The sequence below is a fragment of the Mirounga leonina genome, unplaced genomic scaffold (assembly GCF_011800145.1).
Source record: "Mirounga leonina isolate KUSES-001 unplaced genomic scaffold, KU_Mleo_1.0 Mir_151, whole genome shotgun sequence".
Taxonomy (NCBI): domain Eukaryota; kingdom Metazoa; phylum Chordata; class Mammalia; order Carnivora; family Phocidae; genus Mirounga; species Mirounga leonina.
Genome location: NW_023270377.1, coordinates 451,410 through 473,799, shown reverse-complemented (window position 1 = coordinate 473,799; position 22,390 = coordinate 451,410). Strand labels below are relative to the sequence as shown.

At 45.6% G+C, this 22,390-nt stretch overlaps 2 protein-coding genes across 6 annotated transcripts in view; one reads left to right on the top strand and one right to left on the bottom strand.

Moving 5' to 3' along the window:
• Positions 1-5,770, bottom strand: part of HDLBP (high density lipoprotein binding protein) — a 73,501-nt gene extending 67,731 nt beyond the window's left edge. The window contains exon 1 of one of the 3 annotated variants that reach the window (XM_035006694.1): positions 5,676-5,770. The gene's annotated coding sequence lies outside the window, so the exon portion shown is untranslated. Of the gene's footprint in view, positions 1-5,191; positions 5,211-5,660 lie in introns of those variants that run through there. The other 2 variants (XM_035006696.1, XM_035006698.1) reach the window with 2 other exon arrangements.
• Positions 5,771-5,978: 208 nt separating this feature from the next.
• SEPTIN2 (septin 2) overlaps positions 5,979-22,390 on the top strand; it is a 34,147-nt gene continuing 17,735 nt past the window's right edge. The window contains exons 1-3 of one of the 3 annotated variants that reach the window (XM_035006689.1): positions 5,979-6,059; positions 13,790-13,819; positions 14,435-14,555. In XM_035006689.1, the coding sequence (XP_034862580.1) occupies positions 13,811-13,819; positions 14,435-14,555 (130 nt within the window). In that variant the 5' untranslated portion in view covers positions 5,979-6,059; positions 13,790-13,810. Of the gene's footprint in view, positions 6,060-6,315; positions 6,496-12,412; positions 12,432-13,789; positions 13,820-14,434; positions 14,556-22,390 lie in introns of those variants that run through there. The other 2 variants (XM_035006690.1, XM_035006691.1) reach the window with 2 other exon arrangements.

Here is a 22,390-nt window from a genome sequence, read left to right as displayed (position 1 = left end):
AAAATATTGTAAAACACAGCTACAACAAAAACAATATAAAAATTGGCAATCCCTCCTGATTCTTCCCCCAATAATATTTCCAAAATGGTTTCATCCAAGAGTTTTTCTTAGATATATTAGTCCATGGTTTAAATAAAAATAGGACCATGTTATATGCATTGTTTCACCACTTGCTACACTTAATTCCATTTAAAATGCATAATGGCTGTCTTTCCAAGTTTTTTTTTTTAAGATTTTATTTATTTATTAGAGAGAGAGAGAGAAAGAGAGCATGGTGGGGGCGGGGGGGAGGGAGGGAGAAGCAGGCTGCCAGCTGAGCAGGGAACCTGACATTGTGGGGCTCAATTCCAGGACCCTGGGATCATGACCTGAGCTGAAGGCAGACACTTAACCAACTGAGCCACCCAGGTGCCCCCAAATTTCTTGACCATGAAGACTGACCTATTCACCTCTTCTTTTGTACTAGGGCATTTCAGCACACGTGTAAGACAAAGCAAAATCCACACCTGGGCTACAAAGGACTAGCAAAGAACAGAAGAATTACAAATTTAGGTGAAATTCATGTTGTAAGCTAAAAATAACACAGCTGGTGGGCACTCAGAAAGAAAAGTGGGGAGAAAATACTATTAAGAAGGACATTTTTTTGTTTTGTGCCTTTCACACCCTGGTCAAAGGCTGTTTTTTTTTCCCCCTGGAAAGAGAAACAGAATCTTTGAACCGGGGACACCCACTACAATGGAGGGTGAGACACCATTCTGAAGACAGAGGACTAAGTCTGTCCATAGATATTGCTAAAATTGTAGTCTTCTTCCTCATTTGGCCCCCTGGACACAGGCAAGAGCCTGGAAGATATTTTTGTGGAGAATCTGAAGAGACAGAAAGAAGCTGACAGGATGCCTTAGGAAATGGCCCAGACAGGTACATCTGCAGTGAACACCACAGTTGGCAAGCCCCAACTACTGACATTTGAGCAGGTGGGAAAATATCACCAGATAGCACAGAAAAGCTTTGACATGAAAGCCAAAATCCCAAACAAAAAGTAGCCTGAAGCAAACCATGACTTCAGGGAAAGAAAACCTGAAAACTCAGGAACGTCCTCAGAGAGATAAGGAGAAGCACCAGAGCTACGAAACAAAACCAGGATGTGAGAAGGCTGGAACAGAGCGAGCAAGAGGACACTCTTGGGGACACGGAGAACAACTCAACAGCTCAGCCAGAATAAAGTTAAGAACATCTTCCAGAAAGAAAGTGGACAACTACGCAAAATCAGAGTGTCCATCCAGAAGGTCCAACAGTTGAATTCTACATAGAGAAAGTGAATGGAAAGAAATCAAAGCAACAGGGGTGCCTGGGTGGCTCAGTCGTTAAGCGTCTGCCTTCGGCTCAGGTCATGATCCCAGGGTCCTGGGATTGAGCCCCGCATCGGGCTCCCTGCTCGGCGGGGAGCCTGCTTCTCCCTCTCCCACTCCCCCTGCTTATGATTCTCTCTCGCGCGGTGTCTCTCTCTGTCAAATAAATAAATAAAATCTTAAAAAAAAAAAAAAAAATCAAAGCAACAAATCAAGAAAAATGCCCAGCATCGAAGAACAGGAGTTTCTAAATAAAGGGGCCTCAAGAGTAGGCAAGACACTGGATGAAAACAGCCTCCAAGGGACGTCACTGCACTGGGTGTTTTGGAATTTCAGGGAGAAAAATCCTTTAAGCTTCAGAGAAGAAATAGCCACATATACAGGCTGAAGAATCAGAACGTCTGAAGCCTTCAACAACAACCCTGAAGACAGAAGTCTGAGCAAAATGGTGTCTAACTCTCACTCAGACACATGGGTAGAAACAAAGCACTTTCAGACATATGTGTTCTCAAAACTTTATCTCCCCGCATCTGTCCCCAGGCAACTCCTTAAGGAAGCGCTCCATCACAAAGAGGGGTAATAAGTCAAGAGAGAGGGAGACAGGGTTCCAGGAAACCAAGGACCTGAAACAAGGAGGCGGTGGGATCTGCAGGAAGAATCCAGCAGGTGGGAGCCTGGGGGATATTTATTCCAGATGAGATTAACAAAATACTGAATTTCATTAGATAAAAAAGACTCCATTTCTTGAAAGGAGATTTAAGTAACTGGTGAATTTGGGGTTGAATTTTAGTGACAAATACACAAAAAAACAAAACAAACAAAAAACAAGACTTACAAGAACTTCAGGGAAAACAAAACCTGATGCAGGAAAGGAAAAATAATCCTATCACACCATTTGCCTAGCTGTGAACGGCATTATGGAGTCATAACATGAACACTAAATACTAGACTAACCGAACTACAGGGGCACGTGCTTTAGGCAGCCATGTATTTGCGTGGGGAAGGCAGAGCAGTAAAAGAAAACTAGGAACTTCACACCCATTCTCAGAGTCAAAGTGAGGAGGCAGGGCGTACAACAAGGGAGGAAAGCGAGGAAGTGGCAGGAGAGCACATGTACTGTTCAGCGCTGGAGGCAAAGAGGTGGACATTTGTGTTTCACAGGAGAGGAAACATGACTGGGGAAGGAAATTCAGTGTCTCCGTACAAGCCTTCTACATATATTACTCCTTTAAAAAACTACTTGAAGATACAGCCTTGACTTGAAATAAAATTTTCAATTTAAAAATTCAAATGAATGCCAATAAAATGTCTTGAGAGAGTGCACATGGTCAATGTATCGTTATTAAATTAATGGCAAGCATCAAGATGACCAACACAACATGATGCCCAGACAGGTTTGGGACAGCACGTCTGGCTGGTCTCCAGCAGTATTTGAGGAATTTTAGCATGCCTGGTGAAACAGCCTACTAGGGATATCACTTCTAAAACGTCTGACTTTAGAAATACAAAACAGGGGCGCCTGGGTGGCTCAGTCGTTGGGCGTCTGCCTTCGGCTCGGGTCATGATCCCAGGGTCCTGGGATCGAGCCCCGCATCGGGCTCCCTGCTCCGCGGGAAGCCTGCTTCTCCCTCTCCCTCTGCCCATGCTCGTGTTCCCTCTCTAGCTGTCTAATAAAAAAAAAAAGAAATACAAAACAAACAAACAAAAAAACAACTTACTTCAGCACAAAGTAACTTGTGTAATCAATTTTTAAAATGTCATAAAGATGAAAAGAGTTTGTTTTTCAAATGTTGAGTGTTGTGTTGCTTTCATAACTTAAGGGAAAAGGCATTTTGACACACTGATGCTCTCTGGCTATTGTTCCACTTGGCCAAAACCTTTTCAATACGCATGCTGGACCTCTTGCCACTGTAGCTTGACAACTAAGAACTCAGTTGTGTGCGGTTTCCTCCAGGAGCTTAGTTATTTCTTAATAGGAAAGGGAAAAAGGCTTCCTATGATCACTAGCCCTGCCGGGATGGATGTATGCTGAATGGGCCTCATCACATATAACTACACTTCAAGAAGTGTGTTCTCTGCTCAGACACTTTTAGTAAATAAACAAGTTTTGGTTGGGAAGCATTAATGGAGAATCTATCTCATCCACTTGTGACTAATGCTCGTAAGTCATCCAGGTGGACAGTGTAATAATCCCTTGAAACCCTGTCCAAGTTAGAGCATCCTAGACAGGGCTGACGGAAGGGCGTGAAGGCCTTCAGAACAGGACCTGAGTGAAGCCCTCCGCCACTGAGATGTTAGCCGTATACCAAGCTCTCAACTTCTTGCCCATTTGTGTCACCAGCTACGGCTGTCATGCAGTCCCTTGGCATAAGCTAGTGCTGCTGTTTAGAACACCCCATTCTGGTAAAACTCTTACTCACCCTCTAAATCCGGTTCAAGAACCACAGTCTTTGCAAAGACTTTGCAACAGGTCATTAGCACCTCCCATCTCCACACTTTGTACACGTTCCCACTGCTGCACTCAAAACACTGCCATCTAATGATTTTCCGAGTGAATGCCCCATACTAGACCATCAGCTGCTTAAGGAAACGGAGAAAAGTCTACATCCTCTGTACCTTTCCATCCCTAGAGTCCTTAAGAGTGTCTGGCACCCAAGTCCCAATTAGCGTTTCTGAACTGAGCTGCTGAAGAAGTGAAGGCACGAGGCCAAAGTCAGACAGTCAGAAGCCCCGAACAAGACTTGGGCCCAAGGAAAAAGCGCACCCTGGCGATTCAAGAGGACATTCCCCCATCGGGCTTGGGAAACGTCAGCCTGGCCCACGGGGGCGGCCCCGCGCCGGAGACGCGCCGGTGCCGGCCCGGGGGCGCCAGGGGCGCGGGCTGACCGCGCCTCGGGAGCGCGCTCCTTGCTCTCCGCAATCTACGGCGCGGCGTTAACCCAGCGGAGAGAATGCGCAAAGCCCCCGAACGGTGCCCGGCGCGCAGAAGAAGTGCGGGAAGTTACGGGAGGTTTCCTCCTCACTGAAGAGGCGCTCAGTGGCTTTCAAAGGCCGTCCCCCGGGACTTGAGGCGGTGCGCTCCGTCTCCTCCCAGCCCGAGTCTCGACGGGCCGACGGCTGGTGTTCCAGAGCCGGCGGGCGGGAGCTCCAGCGCCGGGGCCCGTTCTTCGCCAAGCACCTTCCCGACTACTTTACGACACCGCTTCCAAGCGTACGTACCGCGGTGAGCCTGCGGGGGCTTCTCGCTCAAAAGCATCAAGCCCTAAACCTCAGCACGGGGTGTGCGTCGGGGCTCCGGGCCGCAGGTCTGACTGCAAGAGCGCCATCAAGCTCGCCCCGCGTGGAGCGCGGCCGGCGGCGGCCGGCGGGAGCCGAACCGTGACGTGCCCTACCTTCGTCCCCGCGGGCCCGAGACTGACCGCGCGGAGGCGGGCGCCGGGCCACCGGGACGTCCACTCCCGGCGCGCCTGCAGGGCGCCCACCGGCCCACAAGCAGGGCTCGGCGGCAGGGCTCGGGGACATGCTGCCTTGGGACGTGCAGGGGGCCCCAGCCCTCTCGCTTCCCGGGCGGGCGCCCCGAAGACCTAGCCACCTTTCCAACGCCCTCTCGGTGCCCCCCGTGCTCCCCACACGACGCCCTCGCCCAGCGGAGCCTTGAGAACGGAGTTCGCGTTCAGCCGGGGGTCTTCCACAAACGCTCCCCGCACGACGGCTCTGGCCACCGCCCGCTGCGGGCCTGCAGGCCGCCGGGAGGGAGAAAGGACGCCCGGGCCGGCGCGGCCCCGCGCCCGTCCCCGAGGCGCGTCGCCGCGGCCGGCTCGGGGCCGCTCCCCGGGTCTCACCTCGCGACCAGCCCGCAAGGAGACAGCGAGGGGCCGCGCCCGCCGCGCCCGCCCCGCCCTCCCCCGGGGCGCAGGCCCCAGCCCGGGCGCACCACGGCCACGTCCCCGGGGACGGGCGCCCAACTCGATGGTCCGCGCACAGGCCCGCCGGCTCACGTGACCCGCGGCGGCCAATGGGGACGAAGCCCCCGCACCATCGAGATGACGGCGGCCCGGGGCTAGAGCAGCCCCGCTCGGCCGCGCGCCGTCCCCTCCACAGCCCTGCTCCAGCTCCCCCAGCTCGGTGCTGCCGCCGTCTTCCTGGAGGAGAGGACCGGAGGCGAAGGCTCCCGGCCCGCGGTCGCCCCGCACTCTTACCGTGACCTGTCCTACCCCGTCCGCCTCTCTTCTCCTCAGCGGTCACTCAGCTCTTTGTAAAGAAACGCACTTCATCCCACTCTACGTACCCACAAAGCAAAACTCACATTACCTGTTCCACTCTTACCAGGGTAAGGAAACCAAGCTCATAAGGTAGGAACTGTGGCGAAACAGGGACAAGCCGCCATCTTGGTAAAGGAGAAGAGGCTACGCTTGACCTCCCCCCCCCACCCCCAGCCTCTATATGGCCAACCGCCGTGGGAGGGGCACGGCGCCTGCGCAGAGGCGGAAGACGCGGACGAGACCGCGCTTGCGCACTCGGAAGCCAGCGAATGGGGGAGGGGAGGAAGGCCAGGTCGCGCCGGGGCGAGGAAAGCGTTGGCAAGGGGGCGGATCGACGTGATGACGCCATCCGCGCACTGGGCGGGGCAGGGCGGGGCGCGAGCGGACGTCGGGCACTGGGCGGGTCCGCGGCGCGGTCGGTGGGCGCCCGTTCCTCGGCTCGTCGGCGGTGAGTTCCTCGCCCCGAGTCCCCGCCGTCGCGGGGAGCGCGAGCTGCAGACCGACGCAGAAGGGGCGGGGTCCGCTCGCGGCGGGCGGCCGGCCGGCTCCGGGGGCGTGCGGGTGGGGCGGCTCGCTTGGTGTGGGGGAGGGGCGGCAGGCCCGGGGCCCCGGCCCGCCTCCGCCCCGGGGTCCCGGGCCCGCCCCGGGCCCTCACGGCGGGACGTGTGCCGAAGGAATCCGAGTGGCCCCCGCCGTCCCTGTGCGAACTGCGAGGGCCAGTCTCGGTGCTGGGCCCGGGGCGCCCGCCGTGCGCTGGCGGTCGTGCTTGGGGAGGGAAAGCCCAGGCTGCGGCCTGTGGGGTGTCCCGTCGTCGCCCCGAGCTGGGCCGTTCCACCGCGCTGTCCTTTGGCCGGTAGTAGCGCTAACAAGCCCTTGTCGTCTTGGTAAGTTCCCAGGCTCTTCCTGGCCGCCCACGAAGCAGGGGAGAGGAGGCGGCGGCGGCCCCTGCCGGAGCACGGCCGAGTCCGGAAGGATGGGGGTGGGGGGCCGCCGTGCCCGTGAAGGCCTGACGAAGCCGACCTGCGGCCACCCTCGCTCAGTAAAGCCCCCGCTCGGCGGCCGCAGGACCCACAAGCCCTGGCCGCCTTGTACCTTTTGGCCTCCTTTTTGTCAGGACCACCCCCACCCTGTCTGTCCTTCCTCCACGCGTAGAACCGAACTTGCAGTCAGACTGCTGGGTCTTTGGCGTCTTTGTTCTTGGCCCAAACCCGTCTTTCTGTTTGAAACCCAGTTAGCTCCCCACCTGCCCTGTTTTTTCGTGTCTAGTCCCTCCTCTGTTGTTCAGGATTCGGCCCAGAATAGAGTTCCTCTGGCTGGATTAGGTGTGCGCCTGATGTCGGCCCCAATTGTTCCCTCTGGTAGCTGTCTACTGGATTGTTAGTCTTTTGAGGGGGAAGAGATGTGTGAGTCTTGTCACCCTTACCCCTTGTCTAGCACAGTGATCAGCACATAGTAGGTTATCAGATTTTTCTTCAACAACCCCAATCATAATACTTGAAGATAAATTTAATGTTCCGAAACAACCTTGCCATCCTAATGAGAGATACAGTGCAGTGTGGAGGTCCCAAAAGCTGTTTCCTAGTGTTTGTAATTTGAGGTTCGTTATTTTCAGTTTTGGTAGCTCCCACTTAGGCTTTCTTTGTACCACCCAGTAACCTAACTCACAATGTGTACTGCTCTGTCAAATCTTGAAGTGGATCCTGACACTTTTTCCCATTTTCCACTCTGATCTCTCACCTGGCACAGCACCCTAGGGTGAAGAACAAGGGATTCTCAATCTGATCAGATTTGCATTGACTGCTTTTGAGCTAGCAGGGTGACCTAGGGAAATGGGAGGAGGGAAGGGGATGAGACTGCCCTCTGTCATCATTCGTAAATGTGATTCAGGTCCCCCCCCTTTTATTTTTTTAAAGATTTTATTTATTTGACAGAGACACAGCAAGAGAGGGAACACACCAGGGGGAGTGGGAGAGGGAGAAGCAGGCTCCCCGCTGAGCAGGGAGCCCGATGCGGGGCTCGGTCCAGGACCCTGGGATCATGACCTGAGCCGAAGGCAGACGCCTCACCGACTGAGCCACCAAGTCGCCCCTCAGGTCCCCTTTCATACCCAACTCCTTTTTATATCCGAAGACAGAAACTGCTGAAAAAGAAAAGAGGGAAGGGGACTTCAGAACTCATTCGGCAGCAGAATTGGGAGGAAGCCATTTTATATTCTGTATTTATACTTTGTGCTAATGGTCATATATGTCACTATAGAAAATACATTTGATTGTGGGGTGTGCTGCCCAGGTAGCCATTGAGGAGGTTGTGTTGTGTAGTGTATGTACCTTCCTCAAATCCAAAGAATGCCGAATGTCTCGAGCTCTGGATAAGGGATTATGCACATTTGGGGTCTTACACAGCAGTGTCATTTTGTGTGTGGGGGGGTAATGTATGTAAATAGAAGAATAACATGTCTATGATTGGTAGTCAGGAGCAATCCACTAGTGTTAATACCACTAGCAAAATAAATTTATATGTATGGCCAAGAATCTAGTTTTACCCATCTGTTTTTCATCTTTTGTTTGGGAAAAGTTGCTTTGTTTTATGTGAATTGGGATGGGAGTATTGCTCAGTGGAAGAAGGAAGCCATGTTCAAGTAAAGGCAAATGTTTAAACAATTGCTAGCATCTATGATGAGCACAACCGGAAAGAATAAAATTTTTATTTGACTACATTGAGTTAGGGGTATCCAAATGGTCTGCGGTCATGGTTTAAATTAATCACAGTGCTTGGCGTCCTGTGTTGTTTGATCAAGGCTTTTTCCCTGAAAACCAGGTGCTTCAAAAGTTCCACGTTCCTCTTGCAATTTTCATTTTACATTAGGCAGCTAATAACTTATATTGTTAGAAAATCGTAGGGGATCCAAATTACATTTCAGGAAAAAAACTGAGTATGAAAGAAATAGCATATTGCAAGAAAAACTTGCTAAATTAAAGAATTCATAGCTTGGGGACGCCTGGGTGGCTCAGTCGTTAAGCGTCTGCCTTTAAGCATCTGCCTTCGGCTCAGGTCATGATTCCAGGGTCCTGGGATCGAGCCCCGCATCGGGCTCCCTGCTCCACGGGAAGCCTGCTTCTCCCTCTCCCACTCCCCCTGCTTGTGTTCCCTCTCTCTCTGTCTCTCTCTGTCAAGTAAATAAAATCTTAAAAAAAAAAGAAAATTCGTAGCCTGTTCCAATAACGGTATTCTCCATTTTCCTACATGTGTGCATCCAGATAGGTCTCCCTGACTTACTTCCAGCAGGAAACTGATAGGGAGCAATGAAAGCTCCCCTTCTCTCCTATGGAACATCCTCAGTCCTGCTTAACAGGATAAGGTGAACACAAGTGGGCTCGAGGTACAGCATTCTCAGGGTGCTCAGATGAAGTTGGTCAGAACGCACGCAGGGGCCCAGGGTTCCCTGAGGAGAAGCAAGTCTGTGGATGTTCAGGAGAGACCTCCGTGACAGTTCTATGTCCTATTGGGTTGGTTTGAAATAAGATACATGTGATAGCTTCTAAGGCAAGTGCCCACTCCTTTATTCTTCCATGTGAGCTTGAAGGTCACTTTATCCCCTTTAAGAAAAAACCCACGTTAGGATTCCATCTAGGGTTGGACCACGTTTATATACTAATTTGGGAGAAATAAAAATGATTTGACTCACCTAGGCCCTGTTTTTTCTAAATTTGTTCTTAAATGCTTGGTTGCTTTCTGTTTTACTTCGGTTGTAAATGGCATTTCACCCCTATTTCCATTCCTTTATATTCATTACTAGTACAGAAAGGAGTTATTTTGTATCTGGCTTGTATCCAGCCACCTTACTAAATTACCTTATTCTAGATTTTTTTTTTAAAGATTTATTTATTTGAATGGGGGGAGGGGCAGAGAGAATCTTGGGCAGACTCTCCGCTGAGCACAGAGCCAGAAGTAGGGCTTGATCCCATGACCCGGAGATCATGACCTGAACCGAAGTCAAGAGTCGGAGGCTCGACTGACTCAGCCACCCTGGCGCCCCTAGAATTTTTTTTTAACTGAACCATTTGTGTTTTCTGTGTATTCGGTCTTTTTTTTTTTTTTTTTTTAAGATTTTATTTATTTGACAGAGAGAGATACAGCGAGAGAGGGAACACAAGCAGGGGGAGTGGGAGAGGGAGAAGCAGGCTTCTCGCGGAGCAGGGAGCCCGGTGCGGGGCTCGATCCCAGGACCCTGGAATCACGACCTGAGCCGAAGGCAGACGCTTAACAGCTGAGCCACCCAGGCGCCCTGTGTATTCAGTCTTAACAGTGAAAAAGCTTTTGTATTTTTTTCATTTTGTTGTTTGACTGAATTTTATGGTGAGATTGCAATATGAAGATCTTGTTTGGATCTTAATTCAAATGAACAACCAAAAAATGAGACAATCAGAGAATAAGTGTTTTAAAATAATTACAGTAGTAATGGGCATCCCTGCCTAATTAGAGATTGTAATTTAAATAGATTTAGTATTCCATTGTTGAGGGAATAACATTTGCCATTGGTGTTCGGGAATACCTTGGGTTATATTTAAGCAGTTTCCTTAGTGTTTTTATTAGAGGTGGTTGCTAATTTTATCATATGTCTCTTCAGCATTCATATAGGATTATCTTCTTTAATTTGTTGTAATGGCTTTATGTAAATAGATGTTTTTGGTATATTTCTGGAACCTAATTGCTAACAAAATATTTCATTGAGAATTTTTGCCGTTTATATTCATGAGTGAGATTGACATACCGCTATCCAGCAAGCTTTCTTAGGTTTCTCTCTGGGTTTGTTGTTAAAAGTTGTAGTTTCTTCATAAAATAAATTGGAGTGCTTTCCCTTTTTCTGTTCTGGCTTAGGTGACATGGGTGTTACCTGTTCAGGGTTGGATGGGCCGCAGCTCTTAATTCCGTCTGTCTTGGTCCCTTCTTCACTGGTAGATTTGATTCATCTGTTCAGTGGTATTTGTTCTCGTCAGTGTCTAGGAAATCATCCATTGCTTCCAGATTTTCAGATCTGTGGCCATCTTGATACATGAGTCTGTGTTTATACAGAGTCTGTGTTTATACCTTCTTTTCTATATTTGCTTCCCCCCCCCCCCCCCTTAATGGGACTTGTGAGGAATTTGTTTCAAAGAACTAACTTTTGGATCTATTTATCCTTCTATTGAGTTACTTTATTTCTCAATAATGTGAGAGCCAAATTTCTTTATCTTCAGTATTATTTAATGAAAATATCTAAAACCCAAATTCTCATCAGAGTCTATGAAGCTTTTATTGTGTCCCGTAGATCTGCTTTTGTCTTCTTTCCGTTGCTTTCTAGATAGCTTGTGGTTTTGCTTTTGTTACCCTCATTGATCCAAGGGATATCCAGGAGTGTTCCAAATAATTGGGAGTTGTATTTTATCTACCCCCCCCGCCCCCAGATTTAACAGATCACAAGTTGAAAACACCAGTTGTAAAGCTATATTTTGAAATTTGCTTAAATTTTCCTTATAGTAGTTACATGACTTTTTCTTTAATTGCATTTCTTTATTAATTCAAGGTTCTGTGTGTCTTAATTCTTATTTATTGGTTGCATTACACAATCCTCTTCCCTTGCTCGTACTCTGTTTACTGAACTGTAATTCTGAGAGATGCTATTAAAGTCTTGTACGTGATTTGTATTTTTATCAAGTTTACCTGACATTTTTCCTAGTCTTTGCTTTATGTATTTATCTGCTGTAATTTGTATATGCAAGTTTAGGAATGTTATATCTTCCCTATAAATGGTTCCTTTTATTATGGTCACATTTTTACCTTAAATTTCACCTGGACTGATACTATTGTCAGTCCTACCTTCTTTGTGTTTGGCCAGCCTGGTATCTTTTAGCCTGTCCTTTTGTTTTCAGCACTTTTGTTATTTTAAGCATTATCTGTCCACTTAATGATTTATTTTATTATTTTTCCTCTTGTTTCCTTTCCATAATTTTGCTGACTTGATCAAGTTGCTGTTCTGTATCTGTCTCTTAACTTAGAAGTTTGCTGTCTTTTTTTTTTTTTTTTTAAATGGTTACCTTTTATAGTCACAGTTAATCTCTATTTGAAAAAAAGATGTCTGCTCCTTCTTCTGCCAGGATCATCTCTTTCCATATGACCCCTCACCTCTCCCTTTGGAATGTTTTACTTCTGTGCTCTCTCTTGCCACCAACTCTTAGGTTTTGGTAAGGTGGTTTAATACTAATCCTATATTATTAATAGAATTTTCCTAGGGTGTCCCTTCTATTCAAGAGACCTTAATTCACTCCACGTAGTTGGTTAATGTGTGGACTCTGATCTTTGTTCTTCTACGGAAAATTTTCTTCTATTATTGTTCTTTTCCTCCCTCTGTCCCTTCGTCACTTAATGAGAACTCTTATTGTTAACGAGGTAAATGGCCTAGATTGTTCCTCCAAGACTATCTTTTACCCATGATTTCCGTCTCTGTATTTTTGCCTGTACATTAAGATTTTTTATATTTGGTCTTCCAAGTCACAATTCAAGTCTCAACTGTGACCATTTTGTTCAATTGAGCTACCAAAGTCTCAGTTTGAAAATCATGGATTTTAGGTCCAATAAGCTTTGTTTCTTTTTTCTTTTCTTTTCTTTTCTTTTCAAGATTTTATTTATTTGAGAGGGGGAGAGAGAGAGCATGAGCGAGGAGGTAAGGGAGAAGGAGAAGCAGACTCACTGCTGAGCCAGGAGCCTGATGTGGACTCGATCCCAGTACCCTGAAATCATGAGCTGAGCTGAAGGCAGACACTTCACTGACTGAGCCACCGAGGTGCCCCCAGTTTTATTTCTTTTAAAAAGTGTATTTGCATCTTTATTCTAGTGATACTATTTTTTTGGTTCAAATTATTGCCTTCCTCCTCCTGCAGCTTGCCTATTTAGCTCTTCTTGGAGGCAGGGAGATGTCGTCCACTATCATCTTACTCCCAGAGTCCTCATGTTTAGGACCTCTGTTCTCCAGTCTTTTCCAGGATCCAGTGTATTCCTTTCCTTGCCAAAAGGTTCTTCAGAATTCATCTCCTGCCTCTGTTTTTGTCTAACAGTCCTACTTTAAGTTTGCCTTAATTCCCCACCTACGCTTGGAGCTTTCCACACCTCCTCAGTTGGTGGCCCTCCCTTTTAGCCCAGGCCTTACCAGACACTCCTTTCTCAGTCATGGTGGTAGCAACAAGCAGTTTACAGTCTGCACGTGAGTTCACAGCTCTCCTCTGCCTCCCTTCTTGTTCCTGCCCGATAGGCGAGAGTAAGACTTCCAATGGGCTGCTAGAAGGAGAACCAAGACTATAATGCTTGTCTTCTGTGAAATAATACAAATCCTACTGCTGTCAGCCTTAGTTAACCAAACCGTGCATGGGGGTGCAGGAGCCTCATTTCTTCAGAGGTGGTTGGGAACATTTACATTCAGAAGGGAAACAGGGTGTGCAGTTTTCGAGAATGTTAAGGTTTGGGCGATGGGGAGGCAAGAACAGGAAAGAAACTTGCTAATAAGTTTCTAAGCTCCAGAGGGAATCAAGTCTGACTGCCTTCATATCTCTTGACTTTGTTACCAAAGATTCCCCAGTAGACTCTGTGTTCCCCAAACTTTCAAGTCTTTTAAAATTCATATTAAATTACGAATGTCTCTAAAACTGTTGTTACACTCCTCAAGCACTCCAGTGTCTTCAGTCCTTTTTCCTTTACTTATAAATGTTGCTCTTTGTGCCCCATTGTCAAAAACTAGTTCTCAGGATCTCAAGGGATCTTCAGTAGCAGATAGTACTCTACAAGCACCCTTTCCTTGTAGACAGGTTTCAGAGAAAGAAAATCATAATTTCAGAGGTCATGAGAATTTGTCTTTTTCTCCAATTGTGTCCCTGGTGCTTAGTGTATAATCAGTACTAAAGAAAGTTTGGATGTTATTGGAAATATGGAATGTTTGTATGTATACACAGGTATATATGTTTGATTTAATTGACCTTACTTTTTATATCTAATTTATAATGAGATAATCTCATTTTTGTAATTTGATGCAATTGACAAGTGAAACAGAAGCTGTTTATGCTTTATGTGTAAGTCTTTACACGTCAATTCATGCTAAATCAAATGTGTGTATATATACAAACACGTGTACATGTTGTTTTTTTTAAACAGATCAAGAAAACTTCACTGAAGATGTCTAAGGTAAGAGATCTCACTTTTCATGTCTCTACAGTATAAGGAGAAACTGCTTTGTGTTTTTAAGCCGTTTATAGTCAAGACTTACGTGACTCATTTTTAATACAACTGATATATTTGATTCATTGAGACAGTTCTAATTTAATTGACATTTTGAAAACTTTGAGCTTTCTTTTTTCAGATTTCCAATTTCTTATTTCTAAATACATCAGTAACAATCCATTTATCCTCCTTTACATCATTCCCAGCAGACCAATCGAATAATAATTTAAAATTTGAATAATTTATCATCATGAAATTTATAGGGCTCTTACAGTTGATAAATTGGCTTGTATCAGCTCTTGCAAATTAGCGCAGAGCCCTGAAATAAATTAGTTCTAAAAGACATGCTGAGAAAAGCAGAACTTGTGGTTAAAATTGCAAGATTATTTTCTTTTTATTTTTGAGTGTTTGGGTATTCGTTACTATCTGATGCATAATCATCATAGTAATTTTTACTTTTTGAAAGTGGATGTATATTTTTTAATTTGTGAGAACTAATATACCTTTGTCACAGGTTTGATTATATCTTAAAAACAACTAGTAAGGTATTTATTCTTTTTTTGTAAAATCTTATTTTAGCAACAGCCAACTCAGTTTATAAATCCAGAAACTCCTGGCTATGTCGGATTTGCAAATCTTCCCAATCAAGTTCACCGAAAATCAGTGAAAAAAGGTTTTGAGTTCACACTAATGGTGGTCGGTAAGAAATTAACTTATACCTTCAAGCTTATTAAATATGTGGATATCTTCCCTTCCCAATCTTTAGGGTATAACAGTGTGACCTATAAAGTCAAAGGGAAAATTCCTTTATTGTCAGAATCAAATAACAGGGAATTTGAAAAAAAAAAATCTTTAGAATATTTTGTTGAAGAGTAAAATTCTAGTATTTCTGTCATTTCCTTGTTTGTGGTGAAAGTGCCAGTGAGCCTCCAAAATGACCCCAGTGACCCTTGCCTCCTGGTGTTTGTGATACTTTCTACCCCCTCCCACACTGAGTAGGGCTTACACATGTATCCAGTAGGGCAGAAACGGAGGTGTGTGACTTTGAGACAGAGTCATAAAAGAGATTGCAGCTTGCCCCGTCTTCTCTTAATCACTCACGCTGGGGGATGCCAGCTGCTGTGTTGGGAGGACTCTTCAGCAGCTTTACAGAGAAGTCCACCAGGGCAAGGAGCTGAGACCTGCAAGTAGCTGTATATAAGCTGTTCTCCACCTTCCCTAACAAAGTTACAAACAAGCCTTGACGGATCAAGCTGATTGACAAATAAGCTACTTGTCAGGATAAAAGCCATCATTCATTAAGGAAGGATGTCAAAATCAGTTTACAGTGTAACATTTAAAATTGCTAGCATCCAATAAAAAGTTATTGTTTATGCAAAGAAACAAAACAATGTAGCATATAACCAGGAGAGAAATCAGGCAATAGAAACAGATCCAGAAATGACAGAGATGACGGAATTGGTGAACAAGAACTTTTATTATTTTAAATATGCTCCTGGTACCTAAAGGAGAACATCAACGTAATAAGGAAGATAACCAAAAAGAACTTAACAGAAAGAACTAGAGAGTAAAAAAAAAAAATTACAGTATTTGAGATGGAAATTTTTCTAACAGACCTAACAGCAAATTACATACCGCAGAAGAGAAGAGGCCAATAGAAAGTATCCAGACACCAAGTAGAATAAATATAAAGAAAAGCACACCAAGGCACACAATACACAGTTGGTGAAAAGCAGTGATAAACAGAAAAATCTTAGAAGGAAGGCAGTGGGTGGTGGGAAATAAGCATATTGCATGCAGAGGATGGAAGGGAAGAAGGACCACTGACTTAGGAATAACATACGCCATAGGAAATGACAGTTTAAAGTACTGAAAGAGGGCGCCTGGGTGGCTCAGTTGGTTAAGCGACTGCCTTCGGCTCAGATCATGATCCTGGAGTCCCGGGATCGAGTCCCGCATCGGGCTCCCTGCTCGGCAGGGAGTCTGCTTCTCCCTCTGACCCTCCTCCCTCTCATGCTCTCTGTCTCTCATTCTCTCTCTCTCAAATAAATAAATAAAATCTTAAAAAAAGAAAGAAAGAAAGAATAAAACCATCAGCCTGGAATTCTGATGGAAACTTAAAAAAAAATAAAATACAAAAACTTTTTTTTTAAAGATTTTATTTATTTATTTGACAGAGACACAGCAAGAGAGGGAACATAAGCAGGGGGAGCAGGAGAGGGAGAAGCAGGCTTCCTGCTGAGCAGGGAGCCTGATGCAGGGCTTGATCCCAGGACCCTGGGATCATGACCTGAGCCAAAGGCAGACGCTTAACAACTGAGCCACCCAGGTGCCCCGAAATATAAACATTTTTAGATAAAAACTGAGAATTTATCACTGTCAGACCTGCACCAGAAAGATTATTAAATGGGGTTTTTCAGGTTAACAGAAAAGGTAGAGCATTGGAAAGGGCAAGTGTGTTGGTAAATATAAAACACTTTTCGTGGTTTTTCATTTCTTTCGATGATAATTGCCTTTAAAACGAAGTTAGTAACGTATGACACTGGAGTATGATGAACCAGAGCAGCAAAGGACGGGAAGGTGTGTCGAAGAGCTGCTCTAACACGTTGACCTGACGGGATAGTCCATAAGGGAGGGCTGCTAAGTTAACATTGCCTGGTGTGAACTCTGGCGCAGCCACTGGAAAAGTAAAGCAAGGGTTTGACTAAAAGCAGATAGGTTTGATAAGAGAGAACACAAAAGCCTGCTTAATCCAAAAGAAGGCAGGGAAAAAAAGAAGAGATGAGACAGGTGGGGAGAGGGCAGCACCCTGGCAGAAGGGCCACAGCCATGACCGTGACAGGTCAGAAGCAGGCAGGGTGAGCCTGAACGACCGGAATGGAAAATCCTCACACAGAGCCCAACCAAGAGAAACCTGAAGCAGCTGTATTAATACCAGACAGAGTGGACTTTAGGTCTACTACCTGGATGTTCCCAGAGATAAAGAAATATGTATCAGAAAGATGCAGGGGACAGTTCAAAACAACATCTTAACTGTATGTGCACTTGATAACAGAGCTCCATAAGGCATGGTGCAGAATCAGGAGAAAGATTTGTAAGAGTGGGTTTTAAACATTCTGCATAGTAATTTATGAAACAAAATCAGTAATGTTGTAGAATATTAAAATAACACTGTCAAACAATATGACCTAATTGACATTGAGAGCACTATGCTGAGAAACTGTAAGGTTATCCATTCTTTTCAGGTGCACGTGGAACATTCACCAAAGCTATTCTTTTTTTTAAGATTTTATTTATTTGACAGAGAGAGCACTAGCAAGGGGCAGGAGCAGAGGAAGAGGGAGAAGCAGACTCCCCGCTGAGCAGGGAGCCCGACGCGGGGCTTGATCCCAGGACCCTGAGATCATGACCTGAGCTGAAGGCAGCGCTTAACCGACTGAGCCACCCAGGCGCACCCCAAAGCTACTCTTCATGGCAAGAGTATTTTATTAGGCCAGCATTACCCTGTAATCAATCAATAATGAGAAAAGTACAGACTAACTCTTCATGAGCATAGACACAAACATCTCAAAGTTTTGGCAAATCCAGCAGTACATGAAAGTGCTGATTAATACAGGAAGTTCTACTATAGTACAATATACATGTGCTCCTTAAAAATCACCATGTTACGCAGTTGAAACCATAGGCTTCTGGAGAAAATAGGGGCACAAGACTCAAAACCTGATTCAGTGGCACATTTGGAAGAGAGTGAGGAACGCAATCAAAATGGTTTTTGCATGTTAATTGGTTAAAATACCATCCGATACACCAAATATAGGCACTATGGGTTGACTAGTCCCTGAAGTTTGTCAAAATGGGCGTCAGGAAATGGTGGAAGGAGGGCTGTGTGAAGATGGATGGGAAGCTGTGCCAGGAGGGAGTGGGTGTGGCCCACAGTACCCGTTGAACTGAGGTTGCTGCTAGCTGATAGCAAGTTGAGAGTATTCTTTCATGGCTTGATTCTGTTGGGGGTGGTTTTCTGTGTTCACCTAGTTTGTCAGCAGTGAAATCACACATAAACAGATGTAAAGTGATTATTACGTTGAAATTGTTCCCTAATGTACCAGTTGTGTTGGAACAAATTCTCACCTTCAAGGCTCGTGTTATGGCAAAGCTATATGTATATATACCCTAACAAACGGGGTTTATCTCAGGGGCGTGTGGTTTAACATCGGAGAATCAGTCCCCATGGTTCTAAAGGGGAAATGTCATCTAAAACATGCAGTCGTAACAATTCAAAACCCATTAAAGATCTTCTAAATTAGTAAGCTAGAAGTAAAAGGAAGTTTTCTCAATTTGATTAAGGGTATATACTAAAAACCTATAGTTAGTGTTATTCTTTCTCATGAAGAAAGAAAATAAAACATTCTTAATTACAACTGAAATGACTTGTGTATGTTAAAAACTCTAAGGAATCCCAAAACTACTAGGTCTAGTAAGTCAGTTTTATCAAGATTGCAGGTTCTGATCAGTATACAAAAATAACTTGATTTCTGTAGATTACCAACAGAAAATTTTAAAATGACCTTGAAAAGACTATCAAAAACAATAGTTAAAAAAAAAACATTTCAAAAGACGGTGCCATTTACCATAATATAAGAAACACGCAGTGCTGAGGGTAACTTAGCAGGATGTGTGCATGACCTGCACTGACAACGTGGGGACTTGGCTGAGAGAGAGAAGGCCAGGTAAGCTGTGAGAGCTGCCGGCGTGCTGGGCGTGCCCGGGACGGTGCCCTTCTGCCCCCAGAGTGATCCAGAGTCAGCACAATGCCAGTCAAAGTCACACCAGGCTCTTTTAAAATAGAAATGAACAATCTGGTTCTGAAGTGTAAATGTAAGTGCAGAGGGCCTAGAATAGACAGAACCATGTAGAGGACTTTTACTATCTGATTTTGAGACATACCAACAGGAACTGCGAAGTGTGGTAAGGGTAGACACTCAGATCTGCCGAAGAGAATAACAGCCCAAAGTAGACCCACATATACATGGTCAGCTGGTTCTTTTTTTTTTAAGACTTTAGACACCACGACACACTTTTATTTATTTTTTTATTTTTTTAAGATTTTACTTATTTATTACAGAGATAGCACGAGAGGGGGGGAGGGTCAGAGGGAGAAGCAGACTCCCTGCTGAGCAGGGAGCCCAATGTGGGACTCGATTTCAGGACCCTAGGATCGTGCCTGAGCCAAAGGCAGACGCTTAACCGACTGAGCCATCCAGGTGCCCTGGTCAGCTGATTTTTGACAAAGGTGCCAAGGTGATGCAAAGGGGAAAAGGTTGGTCATTCTGCAGATAGTGCTGTAACAAATAGGTGGTCATGTGGCAGACAGGGACCGTGAACCCCTCCTTCACACTGTACACCACAGTTCACTAACTGTACAGCTATAAGAAGTCTAGAAGAAGATGGGGAAGAAAATTTTCTTGACTATGGAGTAAGCAGATTGCTTAGGATGTGAAGAACACTAATCACAAAATAAGTAAGTTGTGCTTCGTTAAAAATTTATGTTCTTCAAAAGATACCGACAAAAAAGGCCGTAAACTGAGAAAACGTTCACAGCACCACGTGCGACATAGGACTTGTATCCAGAACATAAGCTCGTATCGTTCAGGAAGAAGACACACTCCCCAGTTACAAAAACGGCCACAGGATTGAAACAGACATTTCATAGGAGATACTGAATGGCCAGGACACACAGCATCCTCCTTGGTCGTCAGGAAGAAATGCACACTGACCCACAAGATGCCCCCACACACTCCCTGGAATGGCTGAAATTTTCGAAGTCTGGCAGTCCAAACGTTAGCAAGGATACAGACAACTGCAGCTCTCCTAGTAATGGCTGGTGAGAATAAAAAGTGATGCAACCACTTTGGAAACCGATTTAGTGCTTTCTTCGCAGTTGCATGCTTACCATGTAACTTGACGGTTCCCATCCTTCATAGTCACCCAGGAGCAATGATGGCCTGTCCACAGAGAAGGTTTGAGGATGTTCATAGCCACTCCTCCTGCAGTAGCCCAGACTGGATGTAATACACGTGTCCAGCAGGAGGGTGGATCAGCACATTGTGATAGGTCCATATAAGGGAGAACTGCTAGGCAGTACAAAGGAACGGACTACTGATGGAGCAGCAATGTGGGTTCATCTCTAATTGTGCTGAGCAAAAGCAGCCAGACACAAGGCAAGCTGTGCGACCCCTTGTATATGAAGTTCTAGAATAACCCAAACCAGCCTGTTGGGACAGAAAACAGCTTGGTGTATGCATGTAGTAAAGCCAGACGGGTAGAGCTGACTCTGACTTATGCAAAGGAGCTCTCATGGTACGGAGATCCTCTTTGTCTTGGGTGGAGTTTGTTTATCTGAGTGTGTATTTTGTCAGACTAACCCATCAATACAGTTCAAATGAGCATAGGGAACTATTGAACTGAGGTGTATGTAAGTTACACCTCACTAAAGTGAGTTTGAAATAAAGCAGGTAGGGGATTAAGGATGAGATGGGTGGTAAATATCAGCTAGAAACTTAACCACAAGAACCCTCAACTTTATTTTTTTTATTTATTTATTTTTTAAAAGATTTTATTTATTTATTTGAGAGAGAGAGAATGAGAGACAGAGAGCATGAGAGGGGGTAGGGTCAGAGGGAGAAGCAGGCTCCCTGCCGAGCAGGGAGCCCAATGCGGGACTCGATCCCGGGACTCCAGGATCATGACCTGAGCCGAAGGCAGTCGTTTAACCAACTGAGCCACCCAGGCACCCCCTAGAACCCTCAACTTTAAATTGTAACTATTAGCAGCTTAAGAAAAATGGTATACAGGTATCCCTTGCTTTCTGCAAGTTCACGTTAGGTCTTTTATGAAAGACCTACAGTAGTGCCCGTTTTCACTAACTGAAAGACAAGTGAAAGAGCTCGGCATTGGTTTGGCAGTGAGCTGTTACAGAGGCAGCGTGCCCTCAGAGCTCCTTCCCACTCTCAGCATCTCTGTGTCCAGCCACCAGAGTTCTGAACTGTGCGAGCATCTGGGCTTCACCTTGATTGATTTTGCACATCTGTTAAGATGTATTCTAAGCTATCAAAAGCCTGAGGCATGATTTTTGGGGGTCTGGGAATGTCAAAAAATGCTTCCATACCAATTAGTGGTATTTGCATTTTTGCTCTCCACCATTTAGGCTTAGGAACACTACTTTCCGGTAGAGGGAAAAACCTATATCAGGAAAAGGCCAGTGTACCTAACTTGTAAGTCAGAGACTATTGAAGAAGAAAGGTATTGTTTTTAAAAACTGTGGCTTATTTCTAAGGAAATAAGAAAATTTACAAAATGATCACATGCAAATGAAAAACTACAAATGTTGGGGCACCTAGGTGGTACAGTCGGTTAAGTGTCAGATTCTTGGTTTCGGCTCAGGTTGTGATCTCAGGGTTGTGAGATCGAGCCCTGCATCAGGCTCCGCGCTCAGCGTGGAGTTTGCTTCAGATTCTTTGCCTCTTCCCCTTCCCCCAACTTGCACCCCCCCTTCAAATAAATAAATAAAGTCTTTTTTTTTTTTCCAAGATTTTATTTATTTATTCATGAGAGAGAGAGAGAGAGAGGCAGAGGCAGAGGGAGAAGCAGGCTCCCCACGGAGCAGGGAGCCCGATGTGGGACTCGATCCCAGGACTCTGGGATCATGACCTGAGCCGAAGGCAGACGCTTAACCGACTGAGCCACCCAGGTGCCCCTAGTTTTTCTTTTTCTTTTTTAAGACTTTATTTATTTGGGACGCCTGGGTGGCTCAGTCGGTTAAGCGTCTGCCTTCGGCTCAGGTCATGATCCCAGGGTCCTGGGATCGAGTCCCACATCGGGCTCCCTGCTCCGTGGGGAGCCTGCTTCTCCCTCTCCCACTCCTCCTGCTTGTGTTTCCTCTCTCGCTGTCTCTCTGTCAGATAAATAAATAAAATCTTTAAAAAAAAAAAAAAAAACTAGAAATGTTTGGGCAGCAATCTGTAGGAAATTTTAAAATCACAAATACGTTTTTTAAAGATCTCAAGGACAGAAGCCAGGTGTCAGGCAGGTAGCTTGTAAGGGAACTTGATGCTGCTGAAGTCTGGTCAGCTGGTCATAGTTGGTGATAGCGTATTTCAAATCTCCAGCCTCCCACCATTATGTGGGGTGGGTGGTGGCTCCGTTCACAAAAAAAGCGAGATTAAAAATACGAAGCCTACTGCCAAAGTAAGTTACCTGGTAGAAAGTCCATAGGTTAGTTAATATTACCAAATTCATGAGGGGTTACAGAGTGGACATTCTGAGAACTTGGGAAGTAAGCTAAGAAAATGAAAACTGACCTTCCAGCAAAAATACACTGGCGTCATTGTAGGTTCACATGTTTTGAAAATGTGAACTCGTGTTCTGGGGACTCCTTCCTAAGGGCATGTGCACATGGGAAGGTGGCCACTCCAAGCTGTGTGGGTCCTACCTGAGCAGCTTTTCCCCGTGAAATGGCACCTCCTCATGTGGCTCTCA